Source organism: Tachysurus fulvidraco, chromosome 16 (assembly GCF_022655615.1).
Source record: "Tachysurus fulvidraco isolate hzauxx_2018 chromosome 16, HZAU_PFXX_2.0, whole genome shotgun sequence".
NCBI classification, from domain to species: Eukaryota; Metazoa; Chordata; class Actinopteri; order Siluriformes; family Bagridae; genus Tachysurus; species Tachysurus fulvidraco.
Genome location: NC_062533.1, coordinates 16,399,657 through 16,419,090, shown reverse-complemented (window position 1 = coordinate 16,419,090; position 19,434 = coordinate 16,399,657). Strand labels below are relative to the sequence as shown.

Here is a 19,434-nt window from a genome sequence, read left to right as displayed (position 1 = left end):
AATGCCATCATTCTAAACCTTCTTTACGTTAGAATGTAACGGCTAGCTGCCTAGAAACCGAACAGCGCCTCTGGGCTTCATATAACTTGCTTTATTCAGTCACAGAAATCAGTGTGTTTGATGGAACAATTGTAAATTTATTATTTATTTATTTATCAATATTTTTACAGTGTTCAAGTGTGTTCAACTACCAACTAAAACTAAAAAAATTAGCGGAAGCTGGACATCAACTACATGGCAAACTTTATAGAGGATTTACAGTCGCATGCTGGATTTATCCAATCATCTTGTTGACGGTAAATATGCAAATAAGCAGAATACAGCGGTTTATGCAGGTTAATCCAGGGTTTAGGAACATACATGAACTGTCAGATTATGAACAGCCAATATTCAGTGTTACCCCTGGGTAATAGGAGAGGTGTGAAACCTCTAACTGCACAACCCTGGAATCTCTTTGCCTGGAATTGTCCAGTAGAACAGCAGAGTTTTTGCTTCACACTTTTATGATGCCCATGTGCTGAACTTTGTCCTCCAGGACAACAGACTGCTATATGAAGTGAGAGGAAATCTGATATACGGCAATCAGAAACTTTTCTCCTGAGCTTCTGACATTTTGTCGATTTATCTTTCTTTATTTGTGTACCTACAGGAAAAAAAATGATAAGCCGAAATACCAAAAATGTGCTCGTGGTGTCGTTTGGATTTTTGTTCTTGTTTACAGCGTATGGAGGACTGCAGAGTCTGCAGGTAAACAGTTGTTCTTTTCTATATCAGAAGCTCTGTCAGGTTGATAGTAACATGCTCCTTTTAACACGTTATTTTTTCTATGGTAACGGCTCAAACACAGGGACGTACGTGTATTGTGGCCTAATTTGCATAACTTTAATTAATATGGAAAAAGATAGATAGATACAGAGTCAGATAGATAGACAGACAGACAGACAGATAGACAGACAGACAGACAGACAGACAGACAGATAGATAGATAGATAGATAGATAGATAGATAGATAGATAGATAGATAGATAGATAGATAGATAGGATAGACAGACAGACAGACAGACAGACAGACAGATAGATAGAAAAAGTTAAGAGAGAGCCAATTAGATAGATAGATAGATAGATAGATAGATAGATAGATAGATAGATAGATAGATAGATAGATAGATAGATAGATAGATAGATAGAATAGGACAGACAGACAGACAGACAGACAGATAGATAGATAGATAGATAGATAGATAGATAGATAGATAGATAGATAGATAGATAGATAGATAGATAGATAGAAAAAGTTAAGAGAGAGCCAATTAGATAGATAGATAGATAGATAGATAAGATAGGATAGATAGATTTTAGATAGACTCGATTAGATAGATAGATAGATAGATAGATAGATAGATAGAATAGGACAGACAGACAGACAGACAGATAGATAGATAGATAGATAGATAGATAGATAGATAGATAGATAGATAGATAGATAGATAGATAGATAGATAGATAGATAGATAGAAAAAGTTAAGAGAGAGCCAATTAGATAGATAGATAGATAGATAGATAGATAGATAGATAGATAGATAGATAGATAGATAGATAGATAGATAGATAGATAGATAGAAAAGGACAGACAGACAGACAGACAGACAGACAGACAGACAGACAGATAGATAGATAGATAGATAGATAGATAGATAGATAGATAGATAGATAGATAGATAGATAGATAGATAGACAGACAGACAGACAGACAGACAGACAGACAGACAGATAGATAGATAGATAGATAGATAGATAGATAGATAGATAGATAGATAGATAGATAGATAGATAGATAGATAGATAGATAGATAGATAAATAGATAGATAGATAGATAGATAGATAGAAACTTGATTGATGCTGAGGGAAACATTGTGCATGTAATATAATCTGTACTGAAAACTTTACCTTACCAGTGGATGTGAATTTAAATAAATGTTATACAACACAAAACACTCCAAATTCTCTCATAAAAATTCCCCATAAACACTACTTTTAGTACACAGGTGTAAACATCATTAGGTCAATCTGAAGATGTTGAGAGTCTGCTGTCTCTTTGTGTCCATTGTGTATCACAGAGCAGTCTAAATGCAGAGGAAGGAATGGGTGTTATCTCTCTGAGCGTCATCTACGGAACCATCATTCTGTCCTCCATGTTTCTGCCCCCCATCATGATAAAGAACCTGGGCTGTAAATGGACCATCTTCATCTGCATGGCCTGCTACATCAGCTATTCCTTTGGAAATCTCTTCCCTGGATGGTGAGAGTGTTTCTTTACAAAACATTAATGAATGAACGACTCGGAGGGCCGTGAGGCATCTAGTTCATACTGCTGTTTCTCTGACATTTATAGCTCAGTGCAAAAGTTTGTAAAATAAAATTAAAATTAAAATTAAAATAAATAATTAAAAATGAAGGTTTAAAAAAAGAAGAGAAATAATACTACTAAATATGACGAAATATTTGAATAAATATATAAATGCTTTGAAAAAAAAGAAAAATATAATATATATTGAAGATCTGTAAAAAGTCTGTAAAATGAATGAATTCAATCTATAAATCATTCATTACATCTAATTAAGTAATGAATTAATCAATCAATCAATCAATCAATTAGTTAGTTAGTTAGTTAGTCAGTTAGTTAGTTAATTAATTAAAATATTTTACAACATGTAATTCTTGTACATTTATTGTCTCTTTCTTAAAACTAGGGTGGATTTTAATGATTGCCCTCAAAGTGTGTATGTGCTATATGGTGTATATAGAGTTAAAGTGACAGTCCAGAATTAAAGTGACATGAGTTTGTATTGAATTTTTTCCCCATATAGAAATCATGGGGATACAAGGAGACAATGAAAACATACTGTAATAAACAAAAACTATTACCTACAACGTTAATGTCCTATGTGTTACAGATTAAATATAAATTGTAGTATGTAGTGTGTTTTTTTTTTCCTAGGACAAATAGTTTAGGAAAGAATATGCACATGACATGGCTGAGGAGACTTGTTTCTAAGAATCACTTTGTGCTTCAATAAACGCTGGCAGTGTTTTACATGATGGAGTCATTTATTACCGGTGAAAGACATAAATCTAGATGCAGAATTAGCAATGTTTTTACCTCAGCATGTCTGTGAACATCATTCATACAAAGCTTTAAATTGTTTGAATGGTTGGCTTTACGTAAGAAATTAAAAATAGATATGTTATATTGCAAATTAAAGTCTTTAACATCCTCTTAAATCATTATGTGCAGAATTTTGCATGTTTATAATGTTAATAATGTGGCAGCCAAGCTAGCTACATGCTAATGTTAGAGCTTAAAGCGATCGCAGGAATTGATGCAAAATCAAGCAAACTACACAAAATTCTGAGCAGATTTTTTTTTTTATAACTACAGATTTTTTGCAAATTTGGCCCAAACACATCTTGTGATGTCATCACAATTATCACATGATCACAACACAAGTTTAAATGAAGAATTTCTTCGTGTGCTTGTAAGTTCACCGATAGCAAAAAAAAAAAAAAAAAAAAAAAAAAAATATATATATATATATATATATATATATATATATATATATATATATATATATAGCAGCATAAAGCAATTTTTTTTTTTACAAAATCAAGCAATTGGCTACAAGAATCACAAAAAATATTTAGAGCCCATAAGAGCCTATTACAATGATGAATTGATATCTAAGGCCCTCATGAACATCTCACGAGTCAATATGACAAGATTTGTTGATGTTTATAGAGGAATTCTAAGTTTGTCGACCTCATAGCAGAGTGTTTCTTTGTCAGAGAAACTTCTCAGTAGTCAATTTCTAGATAGAACCCATGAGGAACCTTTTTTATATACTATACATATAGTATGTTTTCTAAAATTTCTCTATTTACAATCATTTATCATGAATATAGTTAAATATAGTTATTTAATATAGTTAAAATACATTTATGAGATTTCAGTAAATAAACATGTATTTTAACTCAACGGTAAATGTGTAAAGAAACGTGTCACGTTCGCAGGCCGAGTCTGATTGCCACATCTACTATTCTGGGTTTGGGAGGCTCTCCGCTTTGGTCTGCTAAATGCACGTACCTCACCATCACTGGAAACAGACAGGCAGACAAAGAAAACAAGAAAGGTCAGGATGTCATAAACCAATACTTTGGGATGTTCTTCCTTATCTTCCAGTCGTCTGCCGTGTGGGGAAACCTCATGTCATCACTTATATTCCAACAGGATGTTAGCGTAGGTATGGCTGAAACGTAACACAACGAAAGTCTCTCATTGTGCTGATCAGATTTACAGGATATTTTATACAATGTAATGTATATTATAATATTATGTATATGATGCGACGAATAATAATGATGGCGGTGTGTCTGGTGTCTAAGCTGAAATTCCCGAGGACAGGCTGAAGTTCTGTGGTGCTGCTCTGTGCAATGAGAACTTCACTACCACGGGGAACTTCACACGGCCAGAGCAGAACCTCGTCAACATACTGATGGGCTGCTATATCGGTAAACAGTCACGACTACCAAACAAATATTACAGATCCTTAGGATTTCAGAGTTTTCTTGTGAATCTTGTGGACAAAAATAATTTCCTTTTTTTTTAAAGCTGTATTTGTTATGCAACTTTTTCTTTTCTTCGGGAATTGATGTCATTTACTGAATACTTTCAATGCTCGTTGTACTCATGTTCCACACACATGAACAGAATGTGTTGTGACATCATAACATGACACAAATGTGATGAAAATATGATGATAAGCTTGCAGAGATATGGAGGAGTTTTGCATTCATTTCTGAGATCGCAACATTGCAAAACCTTGCAGGGATTTTATTAGCTTGTCCTCATACCAGTGTTGAAATGTTTTATACAGTACCATATACAACTCAGCTGAAATACCTCTGTAGGTGTCGGGGTTCTAGCGATGTTCCTTGTGGCAGTTTTCCTGGACAACATTGACGGAGAAGAAGCAAAGAATTTTCGAAAAAACATAGGCAGCCAAAATTTCTGCAGTACCTTCCTGGCGACGTTCAGGCTTCTAAGAGATAAGAGGCTGTTGATGCTCATTCCTTTGACTATGTACAGTGGATTCGAGCAAAGCTTCCTCGCCGGCGAATACACCAAGGTGAACAGATCTGAGAATATTATTACTTATTTACTTATTTATCCAAAAATGAACCTTTTTACTAGTGCACTGGTGGTCCATTCCGAATGAGGGCATTTCAATCAGTATAAAGAAATGAATGATTCTCTGTCTGTGAGTCTGATCTAAAATGAATCAATCTTTGTTGGTTTTCAGTGTAAGATGTGTGTTTTTCCCTCTGTTGATAAACTTAGGCTAAATTTTTGTGATTGGAAATAAACACCTTCAAATTTTAGCTGTTTTTGAACAAACACTTGCGGCATCTCAGAGAGCCAAAATGGGTTTGATATCAACGTTTAATTTGAAGATACAAACATTTGTTTTGTGATTTTAACATTTTTTCTATGAAAATATTGCCTGAGTAGGCTTGGGAAAAACAGAAATAGTTCTAATATTTCTTGAAGAAAATGAGAGTGCTTGTCAGAGCACACAGACAGTGTGCTAATACGTTTGAAGGTGAGTGGTAAGAAAGAGCACCAAAACTTTTGGATGTCTGTGGATAGACAGGGTGCCAATAATTTTGAATGCAAGTGGTCAGAAAGAGCAGCAGAACTTTTGGATGCAGATGGATAAATAGGGTGGCAATACTTTTGAAAGCAAGTGGGCAATAAGGGCACCAAAACTTTTGGATGCAAATGGATAAATAGGGTGCCGATACTTTTGAAAGCGAGTGGGCATTAAGGGCGCCAAACCGTTTGAATGCAAGTGGGTAGATAGGGTGCCAATACCTTTTGGAAGCGAGTAGTCAGAAAGGTCACCAACCTCTCCAAAGCCAGTGGGTAGATCGGGTGCCAATACTTTTGGAAGCAAGTTGTCAGAAAGGGCGCCAAAGTAGATAACAATGTGATTAATGTGCTTGTGGTCATGTGACAAAAATTACAATAAGTCAAATTTCGCTTGTTTATAACCTGTGACTTAGTAACCTTAGCGCTCATATAGCAATGCTAACATGCTAACATTAGAGCTTAGAGCTCATAAGAGACATTTATAAAGTAAAAATGACAGCAAAGTCACTCATGAGCATCTTCATAAACCAGTATGAGATGAATCGTTCATGTTTATACAGTTATATCTTAGATTTAGATTTAAAATAGGCTTGAAATTGATGTCTCTTACTAATGCTAAGTCTGGTTAGCATTGAGATGCTAGTTGAATCAGTTCTGTGGGAAACTGAGAGTGAAGTGGATTTATGAATGCGAATTTTTTAGGTGAATAAAACGTGATTATACTGTATGTGTTGCAGAATTACGTAACCTGCGCATTGGGAATCCATTACGTTGGATTTGTGATGATCTGCTTCGGGGCTGTGAATTCGCTGAGCTCCTACTTGTTCGGGAAGCTTGCACAGTACACCGGGAGAATCACTCTCTTTTGCCTAGGTGAGTCTGTTAAATCAGAGTAACCTGAAGTCATTTAGTGATCCGAGGTTGTTGTTGTTGTTGTTGTTGTTGTTGTTGTTGTTGTTCTCCCTGTTAGAGTATTGTCTTAGAGGATAAATAATTTTTTATTTACTTTCAAAAACACAAATACATTTTTATAAAGATCAGAGCAAGATAGAGAAATGACTGAGGGGGAGAAAGAGTGGGACGAGAGAGAGAGAGAGAGAGAGAGAGAGAGAGAGAGAGAGAGAGAGAGAGAGAGAGAGAGACAAAGAGAGAGAGAGACAGAGAGAGAGACAGACAGACAAAGAGAGAGAGACAGAGAGAGAGTGAGTGAGAGAGAGAGAGAGAGAGAGAGAGAGAGAGAGAGAGAGAAAGAGAGAGACAGACAAAGAGAGAGAGAGACAGAGAGAGAGACAGACAGACAAATATATATATATACATATATTAGTTATTTATATATATATATATATATATAATATATATAGATATATATATAGTTCCTTAAATATTATATTTATATACATATATAAACAATACAAAAATAAACAATAAGTCTCGAACATACACTACATTCAAAATACATATATATAAACTAATAATATCTTTAAAATTAATGAGCTGCGAGAGAAAGAGAGACAGATCAAAAAGAAATAGAAAGAGACAAAAACAAATAAAGAGCGAGAGAAAGCGAAACAGATAAAAAGAAAGAGAAAGAGACAAAAAGAAATAAAGAGGGAGAGAAAGCGAGACAGATAAAAAGAAAGAGACAAAAAGAAATAAAGAGGGAGAGAAAGCGAGACAGATAAAAAGAAAGAGAAAGAGACAAAAAGAAATAAAGAGGGAGAGAAAGCAAGACAGATAAAACGAAAGAGAAAGAGACAAAAAGAAATAAAGAGGGAGAGAAACTGATACAGATAAAACGAAAGAGATAGAGACAAAAAAGAAATAGAGAGAGGGGAAGAAAGAGACAGACAAATAGAAATAGAGACAGAGACAATAAGTACTTGAGTACCAATTTGAGTACCTGTGAATAATGTGTCCCTGTCCCAGGTGTGTCCCAAGCCCAGGTGAGGCAGGACAGCGAGTGCTATAGAAGATGGTACTGAATTTTGTGAGATCTAATAATCGTGAGGTTCTTTTCATCTCTTTCTCCTCACAGCCGCTGTGATAAACCTAAGTTGTGTGATAGCGCTGCTGTTCTGGAGGCCTCACCCGGACCAGCTGCCCGTCTTCTTCGTGTTTCCTGCCCTCTGGGGCATGGCAGATGCTGTGTGGCAAACACAAACCAACGGTGAGTCTCTTAATAACTGACTCAACTCTCTTACTGAATCAGATTCATTGTGAAAGGATCAAAAAGATCAAAAGATTCATAATGATAGGAATCGTTTCTTCTTATCATCACATCTTCTCTCTCTCTCTCTCTCTCTCTCTCTCTCTCTCTCTCTCTCTCGATCACAGAAAAACTTATCGGTTCTCTCGAGTCTCGAGAATGTAGATAGTGACTTGTAAAATTAAAATCAAAATTCCTGTTCCAGAGAGAGAGAGAGAGAGAGAGAGAGAGAGAGAGAGAGAGAGAGAGAGAGAGTGAGACAAAAGAGACAGAAGCAGAGATGCAGGCAAAGAGAGAGAGAGAGAGAGAGAGAGAGAGAGAGAGAGAGAGAATGAGGGTGAGTAACAGAGAGAGAGAGAGAGAGAGAGAGTGAGTAACAGAGAGAGAGAGAGAGAGAGAGAATGAGGATGAGTAACAGAGAGAGAGAGAGAGAGAGAGAGAGAGAGAGAGAATGAGGATGAGTAACAGAGAGAGAGAGAAAGAGAAAGAGAGAGAGAGGGTGAGTAACAGAGAGAGAGAGAGAGAGAGAGAGAGAGAGAGGGAAACAAAAAAGAAACAGAGAGTGAGAGAATGAAACAGACAGATAGAAAGACATTGACAGAGACAGACAAAAAGAAATGGAGAGCTAGAGAAAGAAACAGACAGCCAAAAAGAAATAGAGAGACACACAAAAAGAGAAAGAGAGAGACAGTAAGATAGACAAAGAGAGAGAGTAAGAGAGAGGAGAAAGACAAAGAGAATGACAGAAATTCTCTCGAGTCTTGAGAACGTTTTAATAAAATAAAATAAAAAAAGACATTATAGCATCAGAGATGGTGACTAATAAATAATTTAAAAAAAGGATCAAAATTGCTAAATTTAATTCTTGAGTTTTATTTATTTATATGGTGCTTTTTACCGATGCACATAAAACTCCTGAAGTCAAAGTCTGTTGAATTTAAAGCTTTGCAGAAATTTTGAGATCAATTAAACATTAAAAAATACATTTTTATCCCTAAGGAGCGAGTTTAAACGAATCCATTTCTAAAATCATTTCTAAACATATCCCTAATGACTAAGCGTAATTACGTCATTGCCGCATGAAGGTAAATCATTAAACAAATCAATATTAATCAACAATATTAATCATTAATCAGGAAATTAACCAAATATATGAGTAGCAAAATGAAACACTTTAGTCATTAAGATTAGTCAATAAGACTTCATTCGTAATGACTTAATGACAGTGTAATAAATATCCCTAGATGTTATTACACGGATGCTGTGTCGTTACGTCATGACATAAAGTTGCTGCACAAATTCAGTTGTAAGGATTAAGGCTTATGTAGGTGTTATGTAGCCTTATAAAGCCTCACAAACGAGCTTCTTACACTTTCCCTTCTCGTTGTGTTTGTCCGTGGCAGCGCTGTACGGCACTCTGTTCCCTGACCACAAGGAAGCAGCGTTTGCTAATTATCGCATGTGGGAATCTCTGGGCTTCGTGATCGCCTTCGCATACAGCACATACATCTGTCTGTCCACCAAACTCTACATCCTCATCGCAGTCCTTGTGCTGAACATGCTGACGTACTTCTGGGTGGAGTATAACGAGTACCGTCATCCAACCGCAGCAGCGCTGAAACACGGCACGGACAAGCTGGACGAGATGAACCTGAAAGACACAGACACAGAGAAATACCATAAGATTATTTGTCAGACAAGAATATAGTGAAAGATATTTATTTTATTGTATTTTTTTTTAAGGTGGTGGATGGCAGAGATGGGGGACTCGAGTCATATGACTTGACTCGAGTCGGACCTAAGTCACAGATTTGAGACTTGAGACTTGCTTGACAAATATTAAAAAAAGACTTGACTTGACTTTGACTAGGACTTGAGTTAAATGACTCAGAGATGGGGGACTCGACTTGACCCGAGTCAGACTTAAGTCGCAGATTTGAGACTTGAGACTTGCTTGACAAATATTAAAAAAAGACTCGACTTGACTTTGACTAGGACTTGAGTTAAATGACTCAGAGATGGGGGACTCGACTTGACCCGAGTCAGACTTAAGTCGCAAATTTGAGACTTGAGACTTGCTTGACAAATATTAAAAAAAGACTCGACTTGACTTTGACTCGACTTTCATGACTTGAGACTTACTTGTGACTTGTACATGTGTGACTTACTCCCACCTCTGGTGGATGGTCAGTGTGTCTCACGAATGATGGTGGCGTCTTTTCTCCTTTACTAATAGATAAGACATTAAAATAAACATTATTATAGAAAGTTTATGTATAAACTGGATCATGTTTTTTTCTTATTCCAAAGTGAAATGATCGATGTTTGGAATTTTCACGTGAATTTTCACGTATTTGAAATGATTTGCTTTCACGTAAAAACCCATACACGTCAAAAAAAAAAAACAACTGTTATATTATACTTTGAGTATTTCTTGTCTGAAACCTGTGTTATTCTATTTGCAGGTCTAGTTATGTCACATGACCTCCAGTTATTTACTGGTCATTGGCTAATTGGTAGCCATCAGTGTCCATTATTAATGCAATAGAATTATTATAGAAAGGTTTATTATAGTTTATAATAGAAAACTAAAGAAGCCAAATTAGGACGATATTTCTAGAGTATTTTGTAATATATGCAGTGTATCTGAAAGGCATTTGAGTGTGTGTGTGTGTATGTATGTATATATATGTGTTTATAAGGCGCTAACACGCTTTCATAATTGATCGAGTTAAACCTTCACAGATTTAAAGTGAACATTATTGTTTTTGTTGGAAATGTTTTATTTTTTAAATCATGTATAAAATGGCACCTATTTTGAGTGTACTTTGTTGTTGGGATTGTGTTGTGTGGTTTAAGGTTGTAGGTCTGGTGAGACTTTTTAACTAGACCTATGCCTTTTAGTTCAGAAATTATTTTTTATTTTTTTTAAAGATGTTTTTGAGTTAACCGACCATTTGTTCGCATAGACACAATTAACGTAAAGCATTTTTAACAATGATCAAAATACGGGGATGCGAATTTTAGAATTTAGACCGAAACGTCATGAGTTTGTAGCCCAGGTCCATAACCCTCAATTGCTCAGTTGTATAAAAATGAGATAAAACTTAAGTCACTCTGGATAACAGCATCTGTCAAATCCTGTATTGCTATAGAACACTGCAACGCTTCATAAAAAGCTACTAGCAGTGCTGAATATCTGGAACACAATTAGAATACCGATACAAAATAAATGGATAGCAAAATAAAATTGATATATGTAAAATCTCGTGTATGTTTTATTTTATAGGAGTGTAAAAGGCTCCTACACTATTAAAAACAATACAGCGCACCTCTTACTGGACATATGGTAACTATGGTAACTATGGTTTATAAGCTTTAATTCCATACAATGCTTGTTATTAGAGTCGTGTGTACATGTGGTTGTGCCACCACTGGTACCCGATTGGTTACCTGGCAACAAGAGATGGTAAAGCAGGTAAACTCAGGTAAAGAAAAACTCGGAGAGAAACAACGAGGCTTTCTTCACAAAGTAAGACACTACTGATAAACAGAAGAGGGAAAAGAAAAGATTTGTAAATATATAAATACATTTTTTTATTGTTTGTTTAAATATTACCACAAGTACTTTATATGAATTTATTTATTTTAAATAGAGAGACAGAGACAGCAATGAGTGAGTGAGAGAGAGAAAGAGAGAGACAGAGAGAGAGCAAGAGAAAGAGAGGGACAGAGAGAGAGAGAGAGCAAGAGAAAGAGAGGGACAGAGAGAGAGAGAGAGAGCAAGAGAAAGAGAGGGACAGAGAGAGAGAGAGAGCAAGAGAAAGAGAGGGACAGAGAGAGAGAGCAAGAGAAAGAGAGGGACAGAAAAATAGAAAGGGAGAGAGTGAAAGAAAGAGAGACAGACATACAAAAAGAAACAGAGAGCGAGAGCTAGAAGCAGATAGACAAAAAGAAATAGAGAGAAAGAGAGAGACAGGTTAGGGACGTGACACTCGGCTAAGTACGATGACCCATACTCAGAATTTGTTCTCTGCATTTGACCCATCCAAAGTGCACACACACAGCAATGTGAACACACACACAGCAATGTGAACACACACACACACACACACACACACACACACACACACACACACACACACACACACACACACACACACACACACACACACACACACACACCGTGAACACACACCCAGAGAAGTGGGCAGCCATTTATGCTGCGGCGCCCGGGGAGCAGTTGGGGGGGTTCAGTGCCTTCCTCAAGGGCACCTCAGTCGTGGCCGGCCCGAGACTCGAACCCACAACCTTAGGATTACTCTCTAACCATTAGGCCACGAGCGAGAGAAAGCGAGACATAAAAAGAGACAAAAAGAAAGAGAATCAGACAAAAGGAAAGAGAGAGCGAGGGGAAGAAAGAGACAGATATATTTATAAATACATCTATTTAAACAAACAATAAATAGATGTATTTATATATTTATAAATCTTTTCTTTTCCGTGTTCTATTTAGCAGTACTGTATGCAAAAGAGAAAGATAAATATATAAATAAATCTAGTTATTGTTTGTTTAAATATTACCACAAGTACTTCATATAAATTTATTTTAAAAAAATGTTTAATTCAGATAAAATAAAAGGTAAATATTTGACGGGGAAACATGGAATCCTGTTTTATTTGTAATAGCAGACCTCTTAAAAAATGCAAAAGAATGAGTGAAAACAGACAATCACCTTATAACATGAGACCAGGTTTTTGTTAAAATCAGCATATTTATATAAAACAAAAATTCCCTCATAGGCAACTGCTTTTATAGATTACACTAGAAAATAATTTTAATAATACTTTCAATATTTGTTATTTTTTTATATGAAATGAATGAAGGTTGATTGGCATCTCTGGAAAATTGTCCGTAGTCTGTGAGTGTGTGAGTGAATGAGAGTGTGTGTGTGCCCTGTGATGGGTTGGCACTCCGTCCAGGGTGTATCCTGCCTCGATGCCCGATGATGCCTGAGATAGGCACAGGCTCCCCGTGACCCAAGAAGTTCGGATAAGCGATAGAAAATGAATGAATTAATGAAATGAGTGAATCCAGAAACAAAAGGGTGTTAATTATACTATAAATATATAGTATAATTAACACCCTTTTTTTTGTGGATTCATTTTCATTAACTAAGGAATATAGGAAAATAATCAAGGAAGGTTGCAATTTGCCTGTACTAATAATCTGTATTTATTACATGACATGGCATACTTCTTATTCGGATTTAATTGTAATTTAATGCCGGAGCCTCAGATAAAAGAGACTAAAGGTTATGATGTGAAGATTCATGTTGAATAAAGTTTAAAAGAACAAAAGACAAATAAACTTGTCTTAAAGTCGTAACTAGATATGGAATACGAGTGAATGTCTTCTTTCTCATTGAAATCTAACAATTTTCCGATTTTTTTATTCACTTTTAAGAATATTTATATTTCTCTCCGTTAGGAATATCGCTATTCTCCTTCATTTCCTTGTTTTGTTGAAAGCCGTGTTGTTTTCTCCATGTCTGCAAGGCCATGTGTTAATGTCCCCCTGGTGTTTTGGCTCCACAAAAAAGCTCCAGATGTGGTGTGTAAGGTGCTGCTGGAGCACGGCTGGGAGGAGTTTGACCCTGAGGAGCAGGAGGAAGGAGACTGGAACCTGTATTGGCACGGCTTGGGTTTCCGCAGCTTAGCCTATGAGAGTATTTTGCCTTGGCAGAGGCTGAATCATTACCCCAAAACAGCCATTATCTCACACAAAGACTGCCTGGCACGCAACCTGAGAGGCATGTACGGCCCTGCACTTTACGGCTTCAGTCTTCTGGCTTACAACCTGCTGAACGATTACATGAGGTTTCTGGAGGAGTACACAAAAAGCAAAGGACGGTGTGTGTACTGGATCTGTAAACCAGTGGATCTCTCACTGGGGGAGGGGCATCTTTATCTTCAAGGATATCAAACACTTGACTTATGACTCGACATTGATCGTACAGAAATATATATGCGAACCGTTTCTGCTACAAGTTTGACTTGCGCATATACGAGTGTCTGACTAGTTTCCATCATCTTACCATTTACATGCACCAGGAGGGCTTGGTGCACTTTGAGACTGAGAAATACGACCTAGAGTCTCTAGACAATCTGTTCTCTCATCTCAAGAACACAAGCATCAACAAATGAATTTTTTTTACACTACGGCTAAAGAGTCCGTCGGTCAGGGGTGTAAATGGACCATGAGTAGATTCCGAAGCTTCCTTCACAGCCTCAATCAGGTTCATCTCTGGCAAAAGACCAGCAACATAATGACACTGACTCTGCTCACCATGGCTCCATCCGTTCCTTCCAGCACTAACGGCCTGGAGTCGCTTGGAGTCGACATCCTTGTCGATTCCAAATTTAAGCCTTGGTTTTTAGATTTCAGTTACGGTCTGGACTTTTTTTTTTGGACTGTCCAGTCAATATAAAGGTCAAAAAAGGTCTGATGAATGATCCTACGGACTTGATGAACCTCAGGAAGATGTACCGGCTGAGGTGAAAATGCTGCTCGTGCACCATGTGCTTAGTGCCACAAACAGCACGAGTACTTCTCATACAGAAACCTGTGTATAAACATAAACATCATTCCAACCGTTTAAACCTTAAGAAGGCATGTTCAAATTTGTCTCTAAATCAAGGAATTGAAGCCACCAAAAGAACATTTAAAATACCACATCATTGGTCTCAGACTGAAACTGTCGATTCAGACGACTGGGAACCGGTCTCGCATACTGTACGTGCCTAGGGCAAAATCCTAAAATCATGCATGTTACCTAATATTCACCTCAGTAAATCCTCTCAGAAGCACCCGGTGTTCTCATGGGACCAGGGAACGCATGACAGGACTATACCATGTCATCGTGTCAGGGATTTCACCCTGACGTTTCCTTTCAGCGAGGTCACACGGAAAGCCTCGCAGGACTCCTTCGATGTCAGGACTATAGGACTATAGTAGGTGCACAAGCCCATGAGTCAGATAACGTCCTCGCACATCCGCACAGAGACAAGGAAGAACTGTAGAAACCAAACCTCTTTTCAGTGACTATTACTCATCAAACTGACAATGTCCAACCTTTTCCAAGAAATACTTGAGTCAAGATTATGACTGTACAAACTCTGCACTGAAACCACTCAGGTTTGGCTCACACTCTCATGAATAAGAATTGTAAATTAACACTTATTGTAAATAAAATCCACCTCAGAAAATTGATTACTGCACTCTGTCTTACTGAAACTTTCTTAAACCAAATGATTACGTCGGTCTAAATTAGTCTACCCCGACAGGTTACATCTATATGCATGAGCCTCGTCAGACCGGTCGTGGAGGTGGTGTTGCCACCTTTAGTGATCTTTAGTGATTTCCTTACTGTTACTCAGAGAAAACGGTATAGATTTAATTCCTTTGAGGTGCTTGTTCTTAATGTTGCACTCTCGCACATGCACACGAAAAAATCCCTGATGTCTCTTGCTCTAGCAACCGTGTATAGACCCCCAGGGTCCTGATTTTCTTAGAGAATGTGCAGATTTTCTTTTAGACCTATTGGTTAATTTTGATAAAGCGTTAATTGTAGGAGATTTTAACATTCATGTTGACGTCACATTTATGGACCTACTAAACTCATTTGGACTTGAACAAAACATCACTAGAGCAACTCATTGTCTTAATCATACGCTAGATTTATTAATATCACACGGAATAGATGATGTACAGTAGATATCATACCTAACAAGTGATGACATCACAGACAATTACCTCATATTGCACACACTACCTGTAGAACAGACTAACTGTGTCTCACCACGTTATCGATTCGGTAGAACAATTATTCCGACCACTAAAGACAGATTCACAAATAACCTGCCTGATCTGTCTCAGCTTCTTACTGTACCCTTAAACACACGATCTAGATGTAATGACTAACAGCATAGGTGCTATATTCACTAGCACATTAGACACTGTTGCCCCCATCTGAAGGTTAGAGACAAAACACCTGCTCTGTGGTATAATAGTTCATGCATTCATGACCTCCAGACTGGACTACTGTAATGCATTACTAGGAGGTTGTCCTGCATCTTTAATAAATAGGTTACAGTTACTCCAATATGCAGCTGCTAGACTTCTTACCAGGACAAGAAATTATGACCATATAACCCCAATTTTATCATCTCTACACTGTCTACTTACGTACAAGGCTCTTAATGGTTTAGCTCCCATGTATCCAACTAGTCTTCTAACACGTTACAATCCTTCACGCTCTCTGAGATCACAAAACTCAGGACTTCTGCTAGTTCAGAGAATATCTAAGTCTACTAAAGGTGGTAGAGCGTTTTCTTATTTAGCTTCCAAACTTTGGAATTGTCTTCCTGATAGTGTTCGGGGCTCAGACACACTTTCCCAGTTTAAATGTAGATTAAAAACTCATCTCTTTAGTCAGGCGTACACATAATACATCCCATAATATTGTGTACTATTACATCAGACCAAATGAAGATTATCATCTAGTTCTTGCTAATGTTATGAACAGCAGCTACATTAATTCCTCTCCACTGCTTCTCTCTTCAAGGCATCCAGAAATTGTACCAGCTCCGATCGTCTTCCGTGCCATGAAGATCTTGGACCTCCACTGAGACGAGGCCGACTCTGAGAATCCTGAGACCTAATCTAGAGATCTACCAGCTCCAGTTAGACTCCATGATGTGATGTGAACTCCATGCAGTCTTTTGCATCAATACAACAATTGTCAGACTGTATATTTATAATCACACCCTCCGGTGTCACCCATATGAGGATGAGGTTCCCCTTTGAGACCATTCAAGGGAGTTCTTCCTCTCCACAGTCACCTCAGACCTGCTCATTGGGGATAAATACAAATACAATTAAATATATCTAATATTGATCTTGAATTTTGTATTTTATTAATCTTTATATTATAATTTTTATTAACCTTTTGTACTATGTTTATGTTCTGTAAAGCTGCTTTGAGACGATGTCAATTGTAAAGCGCTATACAAATAAATTTGAATTGAATTGAATTGAATAATAAGCCACGTGGTGCAAGTCTCGAAGTGACAAATTTATTTACACACATTTAATGATTGAACATATGCCAGAGCTGGGTTAGAGGTTCTAATGACAATTTGTCCAATTGGTTTATGAGATCAGATTTATCTTATCTTGTGTCCAAATGTTATAATATAAATATTACCTGATATTATTCTAGTCTTGGTATCATTGCTTTGTGGTCTTATAAAGGCATTCGGAAGAAAAACTTTAGATTGAGTTATAAAAATAAAACCTGTTTGTTAATTATCTGTTATAACTGTCTGTTATAACCCTCAGTTATTTGATTAGTTTTATATATTCTTCTAATATTATTGTTGTATTGTAGTTTAAATGACAAGGAACCATGCGTTCAGGGAGCAACGGATATAAAATAAGGCGTTAAACTTTAACTATTTATTTTGATGCGCTTTAAAGTGATTTAGTGCCTAAGGTGAATATTTGTTGTTCTATTTATGTATTTTTCCCTCTCTCCTTTTTTCTGGTAGTGATGTGTAGTTGTGGTATTGTGGAGTCAAAGGATACTAATTAAACTCAGAAAGAGCCATACACAAACATCGGTGGAGGTGTCAATCAGCTTTAATTTAACTAGGCAACTACACCGTCATACAGAATAATGATCCGGCTTTAATTGTTAAATGATACTCCCCTACTTTTTTTTTTTTTTTAAAGTCAATAAATTAAGCAATTATTATCTTCATGGTATATATTTCACATCTTGAGAACACATCATTAAAATATGTGAAAATGAATATATCTATTGATGAGCTCTGGCATTCAGGGATGATGTACGAGTAGTAGTATTTAATCGATCGTTATTTTTTATTGACATGGAGATGATAGCGTAGCCGGGTTTCCTCCGGGTTCTCTGGTTTCCTCCAGTTATTTCAAAATCATTGTTAAATCACCCCTTGGTGTGAATGTGTGTGCACTTTGACAGTACATTTCAAAATGTAAGGGTTCCCCACCAAGGATGAGAATTGTTTGCGTTTCTTCTAGGCTGCCAATATTTCTGCAACATAGTACTCGTGGTATTCCGGCATTGTCATTGTCGCCAAATTTTTTTATTTTTTTTGAAGGGCGCCAATATTTCTGAAGACGACTGTACATATCAAGCTCCTCATAGAAAAATGTAGCAATGGGTTTTCTTTCAATTTCTGTCCGTCATAACGATGTCTTCGTTGTTCTTAATGTGAATCTTCCCGGATGAGTATTTCGTCTCTTGCCTTCCGTTTAAGTAGACAGTTTTAACGGTTCCGTCGGGATAAATCCTCTGTTTATATTGAGACGTATGGATCTCACGCTGGCCGTTTGTGAACTCCACTGTTTTCTCTCCGTTTCTGTTAACAGAAAAGAAACAATAATAATAAAAATTCAATTCAATTCAGTTGATTTGTTTAGCACTTTTAACAATTAGCAAAGTCTTAAAGCAGCTTTAGAGAAGTATAGAAACTAAATAAAAATTGTAAACTTTAATATTAAGTTAATGTTTATCTCTAACATTTTTCTGAGTCTGAGGTGATGAGAAGGTAGTGAGGAAAAACTCCCTGAGATCAAATGAGGAAGAAACCTTGAGAGGAACCAGACTCAGAAGTGAACCTCATCCTCATTTTTGTGACACTGAACAATAAATTATGTAAATGTAAATAATGTCATTTCTACAACAGTTTATAGTCCAATGGAATTGTGGAACCAAGAGCTCCTGAGGAACCAACAGGTTAGAACCGCCGTTCTTTACAGACGTAACACTAATTCTTTCTTCTCACTAATTCTTTCATCTGTACTTCACTTTACACCACAGAATCACAGAAGTTATTAGGAAAACAGAGTCTGGGTTAATATCTGATCGTGACAGAGAAATTGGTTGAAATTTTCATCAAACTTTCTGTGTCACTGTGTCATGGGGGAAAGACGGATGCTGTCGCAGGTAAACCAGCTTTATTGAGACACAGGTGAACGAATCCTGGACGAGAGATCCGTCACAAGACTGCTTTAAATAACGGCTTATCCCGCGATTTCACATTTCCTCAGTAAGGAAACAAAACATCAGGTCTGACATCTAGAAGGTACTATGATCTTCTTGTGGAAGAAACAGCCGCACATGAATTTTTTTTTATCATCCACTGAATGTTTCCATTGTACAAAACATTTTTTGTACTAAGACTTTGTTATAGCACTAAGAAAAAATGGGTTTGCGGAACAAAAAAAAGGTTCTTCTTCGACATCACTATAAAATGCCCATTTTGGTTCTTTTCTGGGATTTTTATTTTTATTATTAAGAGTGTAGTTTATGAAAAAATTGATGGAACCATTCTCTCAGGTTCTCCATAAAACCTTTCCTCTTAAAACAGAGTAAGATCGATCTGAATCTTTTCCGTACTCGCTCCATATATACG

The 19,434-nt window shown here is 36.7% G+C and overlaps 3 protein-coding genes across 5 annotated transcripts in view; 2 read left to right on the top strand and 1 right to left on the bottom strand.

Annotated features, from left to right (window-relative positions):
- The window catches only part of unc93a (unc-93 homolog A), a 13,188-nt gene extending 3,436 nt beyond the window's left edge, over positions 1–9,752 (top strand). The window contains exons 2-10 of one of the 3 annotated variants that reach the window (XM_047801297.1): positions 171–296; positions 650–747; positions 2,119–2,300; positions 4,070–4,299; positions 4,442–4,567; positions 4,967–5,184; positions 6,446–6,581; positions 7,744–7,875; positions 9,318–9,752. In XM_047801297.1, coding sequence (XP_047657253.1) covers positions 266–296; positions 650–747; positions 2,119–2,300; positions 4,070–4,299; positions 4,442–4,567; positions 4,967–5,184; positions 6,446–6,581; positions 7,744–7,875; positions 9,318–9,622 — 1,458 coding nt within the window. In that variant the 5' untranslated portion in view covers positions 171–265 and the 3' untranslated portion in view covers positions 9,623–9,752. Of the gene's footprint in view, positions 1–170; positions 297–516; positions 557–649; positions 748–2,118; positions 2,301–4,069; positions 4,300–4,441; positions 4,568–4,966; positions 5,185–6,445; positions 6,582–7,743; positions 7,876–9,317 lie in introns of those variants that run through there. The other 2 variants (XM_047801298.1, XM_047801296.1) reach the window with 2 other exon arrangements.
- A 3,710-nt stretch (positions 9,753–13,462) lies between these two features.
- On the top strand, positions 13,463–14,438 carry ttll2 (tubulin tyrosine ligase-like family, member 2). Its single transcript, XM_027155402.2, is given in 4 exon segments — positions 13,463–13,867; positions 13,869–13,957; positions 13,959–14,116; positions 14,119–14,438. Coding segments are annotated over 4 exon segments (939 nt in total). The 3' UTR covers positions 14,406–14,438.
- Positions 14,439–17,394: 2,956 nt separating this feature from the next.
- The window catches only part of si:ch211-140l13.3 (centromere protein J), a 38,411-nt gene continuing 36,371 nt past the window's right edge, over positions 17,395–19,434 (bottom strand). The window contains exon 18 of the mRNA XM_047801995.1: positions 17,395–18,378. Coding sequence (XP_047657951.1) covers positions 18,189–18,378 — 190 coding nt within the window. The 3' untranslated portion in view covers positions 17,395–18,188. The remainder of the gene's footprint in view (positions 18,379–19,434) is intronic.